The 9,183-nt window shown below is 46.0% G+C and overlaps 1 protein-coding gene across 1 annotated transcript in view; it reads right to left on the reverse strand.

The window, feature by feature from the left end:
- Nucleotides 1–8,662, reverse strand: part of LOC140394558 (polymeric immunoglobulin receptor-like) — a 66,478-nt gene extending 57,816 nt beyond the window's left edge. The window contains exons 1-3 of the mRNA XM_072481917.1: nucleotides 8,483–8,662; nucleotides 2,815–3,144; nucleotides 1,670–1,706 (exon numbers count right to left, since the gene is read on the reverse strand). Coding sequence (XP_072338018.1) covers nucleotides 1,670–1,706; nucleotides 2,815–3,144; nucleotides 8,483–8,540 — 425 coding nt within the window. The 5' untranslated portion in view covers nucleotides 8,541–8,662. The remainder of the gene's footprint in view (nucleotides 1–1,669; nucleotides 1,707–2,814; nucleotides 3,145–8,482) is intronic.
- Nucleotides 8,663–9,183: the final 521 nt, after the last annotated feature.

A 9,183-nucleotide genomic window follows, 5' to 3' on the forward strand; every position in this document is an offset into this window, starting at 1 on the left:
GGCCAGAGGGTGGGACTGCTGAGGTGAAGAACTCACGTCCTGATTTCCCAAAGTCTGTCCACTATCTCCAAGGCACAATTCCACAATTATTGAGGAACTTGATGCATCCAGGATGAAGCAGCCCGCTTAATTGGTACCCCATTCACCACCTGAAACATTCACTTCCCCCACCATCGATGCACCGCAGGAAATCACCAAGGCTCCATTGACAGCCCCTTCCAAACCTGTGACCTCTACCACCTAGAAGGACAAGAGCTGCAGAAGCATGGGGAAACCATCTCCTGGAAGTTCTCCTCTAAGTCACTCACTATCCTGACTTGAAAATGTATCACTGTTACTTCACTGTTGCTGGGTCAAAGTCCTGGAACTCCCTCCCTAGCAGCACTGTGGGTGTGCCTACACCACATGGACTGCAACCGTTCATGACGGTGGCTCACCCAGCACCTTCTCAAGGCTAATTAGGAATGGGCAACAAATGGTGTGCGAGTGCGCAACATCCATATCCCTTGAAGGAACAAATTAATACCAGGACTCAAAAGGTTTGGGTTTGAGTAGTCTTAGCCCAGTCCACAACACCACCCATTATTCAGCACAATTCATTTCAGTCAGGCCACCAATGGTTGCTGGAGGCAAATGGAATTGGTGAAGTAGGAAGTTATCTTCAGATTCTAAGGGGATAAATTTCCTCAGTGTTGTTGCTCCATCAAGAAAATCGGGAAGGCAAAGCTTTTCCGTTAACCGATGCTGAAGTTACACTGGTGGAATGGGGGAATACCCAGGAAATTCAAGAACAATTTAAGCTGGTGCTGATGCTGAAAGTGACAATCATTCTCTACATCATCGACATTCTCCATCTAGGTGAAATGACTACCTGACCTTCGGCAGAGCAACAAAAGAACCATCGCCTCTTGACATCCAATGGCATTATGTTGGTCATCCTCCACCGTCAACACCTTGGGGGTTACCTCTGACCAGGAACTGAAATGGACCAGCCATTTAAATATTGTAACTTCAAGCACAGGTCAGAGGTTGGGACTTCTGTGGAGAGTAACGCCCCATAGCCTGCCCAGCATCTACAAGGCACAAGTCAGGAGTGTGATGAAACACTCTCCACTTGCCTGGATGACTGCAACTCCAACAACACTCAAGAAGCTCAACACCATCCAGGACAAAACGCACTTGACTGGCAGCCCATGCACCACCTTAAGCATTCACTGGCGCACAGTGGCAGCAGTGTATAACATCTACAGGATGCACAGCAGCAACTCGCAAAGGCTCTGCAGACAGTACTTATCAAACCCATGACCACAACCATCTAGAAGGACAAGGGCAGCAGATACCTGGGAACCCCATCACCGGGAAGTTCCTCTCCAAGCCACTCACCATCCTGACTTGGAAATATATCGGCCGTTCCTTCACTGTCGCTGGGTCAAAATCCTGGAATTCCTTCCCTAACAGCACAGTGGGTGTACCTACACCATATGGATTGCAGCGGTTCACCACCACCTTCTGAAGGGCAATTAGGGATGGGCTATAAATGTTGGCCTAGACAATAAAACCCATATTCCATTAAAAATAATCTTGCACTGTGACATTTCTCATCATGACACTTGTGCAGATATATTTGAAAAATGCTTGATGTCACCAGTTCAAATACGTTGGTATTTACCTTAGTCTTTCCTTGTTCTTTGTAAGTGATTTTGGAGCTGTACAAAATGATGTATAAAAATATTATTCCATTATTTACTGTCCTTATGTTACAGATTCACCATCAAGATGCATTTGCAGTGATTACTGATTGAAATTCTGTATTAGGTAGAATGATCAAAACATGGCTTTACAATATTGTTCTAATTATAATAATAATAATAATCTTTATTAGTGTCACAAGTAGGCTTACATCAATACTGCAATGAAGTTACTGTGAAAAACCCCTAGTCACCACATTCCGGCACCTGTTCGGGTACACAGAGGGAGAATTCAGAATGTCCAATTCAGCTAACAAGCACGTCTTTTGGGACTTGTGGGAGGAAACCGGAGCGCCCGGAGGAAACCCACGCAGACACAGGGGGCAGGATTCTCCGAAATGGAGGCAGAGTGTTCGCGCCGACGTGAACACCTTCGCGTTTCACGATGGCGCTGGAGCGATTCACGCCACTCCATCCTTCCTTCCCGGCACCGACTGGGCGCCGCGCCAACCCGCGCATGCGCGGGGGACTTCCTCAACGCGCCGGCCCCGACGCAACATGGCGTGGGGGTTCAGGGGCCGGCCGCGTAATAAAATAGGGCCGGGGTTGGAGAGGCCGGCCCGCCGATCGGTGGGCCCCGATCGCGGGCCAGACCCCATCAGAGGCTACCCACCCCCCCCCCACCCCAGTGAAGGAGCGATTTTCCCCGCCCCACAGGCCGCCCCCCGACCCTACGCGCAGAGTTCCCGCCGGCTGCGAGCAGGTGTGAATGGTGCCGGCGGGACTCTGCCGTTTCCACGCGGCTGCTTGGCCCATCATGGCTGGAGAATCGGCAGCGCCGCGCCAAACGCACTGGTGCAAATGGCGCCGATTCTCCGCTCCTCGGAGAATCACCTGCCGACATTGGACCGCGCCACGGGAAAAAATGGCGCGAGCGGATATTCCCCCATATGGCGCGGCATGGGAGAATCCCACCCAGGGAGAACGTGCAAACTCCGCACATTTTAACATTTGACTGAGAAATCTTGGAGATTTTGCAAAATATGTAATAAAGCCTGCATCATATTATAAATATAAATATGGCATTAAATATATATACACAAATAAACATAAATCTGAGTCCTACCTTGATTTACTTTAAGTTCTATGGGACTTAATAGATCCAGAGCTTGATTTATTTCTATTCCGCACCAGTACCAGCCATTATCGCTTTGGTTTAATTGCTCTATTTGTACTGTAAGTTCTCCATTGTCAGCCTTAATCTTTACTCTGCCATCTTGGCTTTTCATTTCACGGCCTTGGGTTTGTACTAAAATAGTACAGCTCCTGCGGTAATAGCCTCTGCACCAGTATTTCTGATGACCGCGATAGTAGCTGTCGTAATTGCATTTGAATTGGACTGATTCTCTCTCGGTCGCAACAATTCTACTTGGCCCAGTTATTGAAGCGTACGTAACTGTAAGTAGCAAACATAATAACGTTTTAAAATGCAACAATGCTACACTTCAGAGAAATATAAGAACATTAGAATTGAGGTTCCCTTCTGCCTTCAGTGTTCCTTTCTGGGAACTTCTCTGGTCCTTTGTTCGCTTTCCACTCCTTCAATCTCTCTGACTGGCTCCCTCATTGTCCTCATTCCTGCAGCTCTCTGCTTGTCTCATTGTTTTTTATTCACTGACCGCCCACTTGCTTCAGCATTTCCCATTGTATCCACCTGTTTGCTCCCAGTTTACCGAGTTTTATTTCTGTCACGTTTTTTTAATGACAAATGCGCAGCACGGAACAAAAATATACTGGTTTGAGGAAGGGGATTTGTAGCGGGCAGAAAGTGCCCAGGCAGGGATGGGGAGAGGACTACTGCCAGGTACCAAATTGTGCATGGATTTCAGAGGGGCTGGGGGTTGGGTCCAAGCTGGAATGTCTGGGGGTAGATTTTGTCCTGGGATCTAAAGTGGCATTCTGGACCAGTTGAAGTTCTAATGGGCCTGGAGTTGCAAACATGCCCAACACTGGCACATGAAAGAACTGGTCCGAAATACATGGGTGAGACCGAAACCGGGGACATAAGTTTGGGTGGAAGTGAGAGGCTAGACGGTAGAGCAGAGCACCCATAATTTTCAAGAATGGGACAAGGTACGGGTAAAGGGGTGAGAAGGTAGAGTTTGGCTCTGGGGTTGGTTGAAGGCGGAAGGTTCATGAGAGTCAGAGTTAATGTTAGAGGAAGACCGCAAGGGCATGGAGGGTATCATTAGGTGTATCGTGCGAGTCCTGAAATGAGGCACGGATTTGTGAGGATGGTTGGTTTTCATCATGTTGATCCTGCTGTTTCTCCAGTTTAAGTTTGAAAATCACAGCCGGGAGCAGCAAATCTAATGGTCCCAAAGTAACGTTGCTCCAAATCTTTAGCGCCACCCGATTGGAACATTGGACTTTGAGGGTGAGGCTTTATAGGATCTTCACAGAATAATAGAATGATTGCAGCACTGAAGGACGCCATTCAGCCCATCATGACTGTTCCAGTTCTCTGCAGGAATTACTCAGCTGGCCCCACACCTCCACAATTACCTCCTGGTCCTGCAATCATTTTCTTTTCAGATAATTATCCAATTTTTAATCCAAAACTATGATTGCATCTGCCTCCACGACGCTGTCGGGTGGGGCATCCCAGATCCTAACCACTCGCTGCGTAAAAAGGTTTGACACCACGTCATTCATCTACCCTTGCACCAATGGGTACAATTTCTCTATTTGTGCCCTGTTTAGGCCCCCTCATGTTTTTGAAAACCTCTTCTCAATCTTCTCTAAGCAGAGCAGTTTAGCTTCTTCAATTCATCCATGCGACTGAAATCACTAATGTCAGGAACCATTCTTGTAAGTGTTTTCTGCATTCTCTCCACTGCCTCCTTATCATTAATAAAATGTGGTGCCCGGATTTGGACATGAGTTGATGCCAAACCAGTATTTTCTAAAGTTTCACCATAGCTTCCTTGATTTGATGTGTACTGCCTGTAATTAAAAAGATCAGGTTCCCATTGGGCCTGTCAACATCTTTCTCAACCTTCCCTGCCACAGTCAATGATTTGTGCACACTTACCCCCAGGCTCTCTGCTCCTGCATCCCCTTTCAAACTGTATTCTTTATTTTATACTACCTCTCATTGTTCTTCCTATCAAAATGAATCACTTCCCAACCTTTCTGCATCGAATTTCAGCTGCCACGTGTCTGCCCGTTCCACCATACTAACTCTGGATTATTGAAGTCTGTCACGCTCCTCCTCGAAGTTCACAACACTCCCAAGATTTGGGTCATCTGTAAATTTTGGGATTGTGCCTGCCACAAACCAAATCTGAGTCATTAATATAGATCAAGGGAAGTAGTGTCCTAATATCGGCCACTGCGGGACCCTGCGATATACCGTCCTCCAATTTATAAAATAACTTTTCACACCTGCACTGTCCCCTCTCACTCAGCCAACTTTGTGTCCATGCTGCTGCTGTCCCTTTAGTCCATGCGCATTAAAACAGGCCTGTTATGTGGCACTTTATCAGGCTGAGAGATAAGTAAGAAGGTATGTTGTAGCTAGATTCAATATTGTAGAATAGGGCTGGGGAGAAGGGAATGGAACTGACACAGTGGAAGCAGAGCTTGGTGGAAGCGAGGGAGCAGAGATAGATCCAGAATAATTCAATTGGCTCCATGACGGAAGAGATCCAAGAGTGAGAAACAAATGAGGCAGCGGATGAATGGTGCATTTTTACAGTTTTTGTTGGGAGGCACACCTGGACAACTTTGCCAGATGTGGTCTGGAAAATTGTACAAATAACAGGAACTGGTGTTTTGCAGAACAGTTTGTTCCTTGTTAATCATTTTCTGATTTCCTCTTATTGGGTTTGACAAACAAGAAGTGAGGCTGTCTGCATGGTTAAGGCTTACATCCATGTTCGGGTCAGACTTTGTCAGCAAGTTGTTGCAGTTCAAGATGTTGATGCAACACCCTGTAATAATGCTGGTAAAAGTGCAGTCACAGGGCTATGAGAGAGTGCAGTCTGAGGAGCTTGCAGGAACACCAGAGAATTGGTGTAATATCTCCCCCTTCTCAAGCACTCATTGAGGATGATCTGCTTCCAATCTGGTTCCATGGATTCTGTGATGACGATAAGTCCAGTGCATGATCTGCAGACTGTGCTAAAGCTGAAACAGGTGCTGTACAAGGGTCAGGTAGATGGGTTCTCTGGAGGTTTGTGTGTTCCCTCCACACTTTGACTTTGCCCCTTCACATTCCTGACCAAGTCTCTCGAAGGTGTTCAGTGCTTCCTCGAACGAACCTCCTCCATTTTGGTCGGTCACAAGCCAGGGTCTCCTGTGAGTCAGGGGGGGATGTTAGCCCTCTCCAGCGAGGGCATCCCTAAAGCATTTACGCTACCGCCCTGGGAGCCTCCTGTCATGGCCGAGTTCCGAGTGGAGCAGTTGCTTCTATGAAATGACATGTCCGCCCATTAGAATTGCTTTTGACCAATTAATGCCTCTATGCTGGACACATTGACTTGGGAGAGGATGTTACTGTTGGCAGTGATAGGCACTGTCTTGATCATGCCCGACACTCACTACAACCTGTGTTACCTTTACGATCGACACTGGATGAAATCAGTGGGGTAGTTTTCTCTCTGCGGTGATATGGATCCACGTTCTTTATCCTGGGCTGGGATTTTCCGGCGCACCAATGGCGGGTTTTCCAGCAGTCAACATGGCTCACCATTGGCCGCTGGCAGGAATTTCCAGTCCCGCCGGTCAATGGCCATTTGAGTTACTCGCTGGCTGTGCCACCGGGGAACCCGCCGTGTGGGGTCGCCCATGGAGAGACCAGAAGATCCCGCCGGTGGAAAAGGACGGAAAATCCTGTCCTTATTTTCTCAATAATGTTTTAAAAAAATGAAAATCCCTAGTAAGATCACTCCGCCTTTCCCATCAAGCAACAATTAGTTATTCAATATTTTTGAATTGATTTTCAAGTCAAGTCAAGTCTACTACTCTCCTAACGCCTCGGGATATTTCTCTAGGTGATGTTGTGGCCTCTGTCCCGGCTTTATTTAAAGTGCCTCTGCAATGTTTTGTGTCTTCAGCGGAGTAGAATTGATCCCACTTACATTCAGATGACAGCAGAAGAGCCGGGAACAATAAAGTATTGTGAGGACACAATGCATGTGTGTGCCATTCTTCAAAGGCCACAATTTCACCCCATGTTTTCTGGTCCACGGGGCTTCCCAGCTGGTTCATGTGAGTGGGCAGAGAAACATGGCAGTGCCAGACTTCCAGTGTGGGGAGTGGTGGTGGTGGTGTTGGTGGTGGTGGTGGGGGGGGGGGGGGGGGGGGGGGGCTTATAGCCTTATAGTTTACGTAATTGTAAGAATTCCATTTCTAGCGGAGGTCTTGGAATGCCATGCCAGGAAGGGAGGGGTTTGAGAGGTGGGGGAATCGCTCCCCAGGCATATTGAAGGCTGGAGCGGAGTCAAAATGGTGTCCTCCGTTTGTGAATGGTGCTGAGTATCATAGATTCATAGATTATCATAGAATTTACAGTGCAGAAGGAGGCCATTTGGCCCATCGAGTCTGCACCAGCTCTTGGAAAGAGCACCGTACCCAAGGTCAACACCTCATTTCAAGGGTGCAAATTATGAACAATTATGACATAGTATCAATTGCGCAAACGTTTCATTGTTTAAAAACAGTCATTAAAATAAATCAGTCAGAACTATAGATGAGAAGTCACGTGACGGTTTTACTGACGGATACAATTCTGCCTATTTAACACATGAAATTCCCCTTTTAATCCACATGATTCTAAAACGACATTGTTCAGTTTATACATAGGGTGACATGTCTGTACGAATCTCCAAAGGCAGGGATTCCTCACCAAGTCAGACTTTGCCACCACGTCACGTGGGCAAGCTCATTCGACGTCGATGAACAAAGAACAAAGAACAAAGAAAAGTACAGCACAGGAACAGGCCCTTCGGCCCTCCAAGCCCGTGCCGACCATTTTGCCCGACTAAACTACCATCTTCTACACTTCCTGGGTCCGTATCCCTCTAAATCTCGGATTTTATAATTGGTTATAAAATATAAAATTTTAAAACGTTTTTTTGGAATTTTTATAAACTTCCCCTGCTTTGCCTTGACATTTGTCGATATTACAGGGAATGAAACTTTCAAAAGATTTCAAATGGTCGCAATATCTTATTTCCACTTCAAATTCTCACCCATTCTGATTGAGATTCACATTGAGATTCAGTCAATCTCCACGTCAAACTTTGACTCAGATTTAGTTGATACTTCCCAAGTGATTTACGAACTAATATTTTTATGGCTAATGCGAAAAGTCATTAAAAAACACTTGATTAGCTCAAAGTGTAAAATCTCATTAGCAGACAGATAGCATTTGTCTGTTACTATGAGCAGACAAAATAATCGGTCTGCTCATAAAATTCACCTCATCCAGCTTTGAACATCTAGCTTCACACCAATCATGACTAAAGCAAAAGATCAATAAAGCAGGAGGTTTGAGTTTGTTAAAATGGGGTGCCGCTGTATTATTTATTGTGTGAAATAGGAGACATTTTTTCAGCGTTTTCTCCAAAGACAATTAATTCTTGATCTTTGAGAAATAATTACGTTTTTGAAAAGCAGAAAGACATTTCTTAGCAGCTGGCTCGATGTCACAAGGTTTTCACTTCTGGTCAGACTGACGTAACCACACGTTGCTTTCAAAAACCCAAAGGAGATCAATACGTTCTTACCTGATAGGCAAGCAATGGACAGGAAAAGGGTAAAACCCATTGTTTCAATGTTTTGCATCTCCACTTTCCACACACAGGTCTTGACTTCAGCGCTCCCGCTACTGCACTGAAAACTCTAATCAGTCATTTCCTTCCCTTTAGCACTTGTGATATCATAGCCACGACCATAGCTCAGAATAGAAAGGCGTTTTCAGTTGTGACACCCTCAGACCTTACAACATGTCTAGTTTGAATAAATAAGTACCAATGCATTCATGGTACAACACTCTGGTGCTAGATAACAGTCTAATTGTTCTCTTTCTTAGTGTTCTTTGAAGAATTGGATCAACTGTTTAATTGTTGGAATCAGAACGATTGCTGCAAGCAGTGTTGAAACTGCACAGCTTTTGCAATCTCTATCAAATCATTTAAATTCTGTACAGTGTATTCGATAAGATGTGCTTTGCGCCGCAGTTCATTTTGCTCCTCGCCATTTTCCTTCTTGGGACAATTTATCCAAATTCTGACCAAGCACAACTTCGATACTCTGGAAGCCTCGATTGGAGTTTACAGAAAACAAAATGCATGCACTGGGGCTCAGTCCTGGCGTTTGTCACATCGGAGTCAGAAAGCTCTGGTCCCACTCCAGAGATCAAGGCTGTTGATCTCCAATGTAGCACTGTGCGGCGTGCTGCTTTTGTTGGATGTGAATAACAGAGGCC

The sequence above is a fragment of the Scyliorhinus torazame genome, chromosome 17, assembly GCF_047496885.1.
Source record: "Scyliorhinus torazame isolate Kashiwa2021f chromosome 17, sScyTor2.1, whole genome shotgun sequence".
Lineage (NCBI taxonomy): Eukaryota > Metazoa > Chordata > Chondrichthyes > Carcharhiniformes > Scyliorhinidae > Scyliorhinus > Scyliorhinus torazame.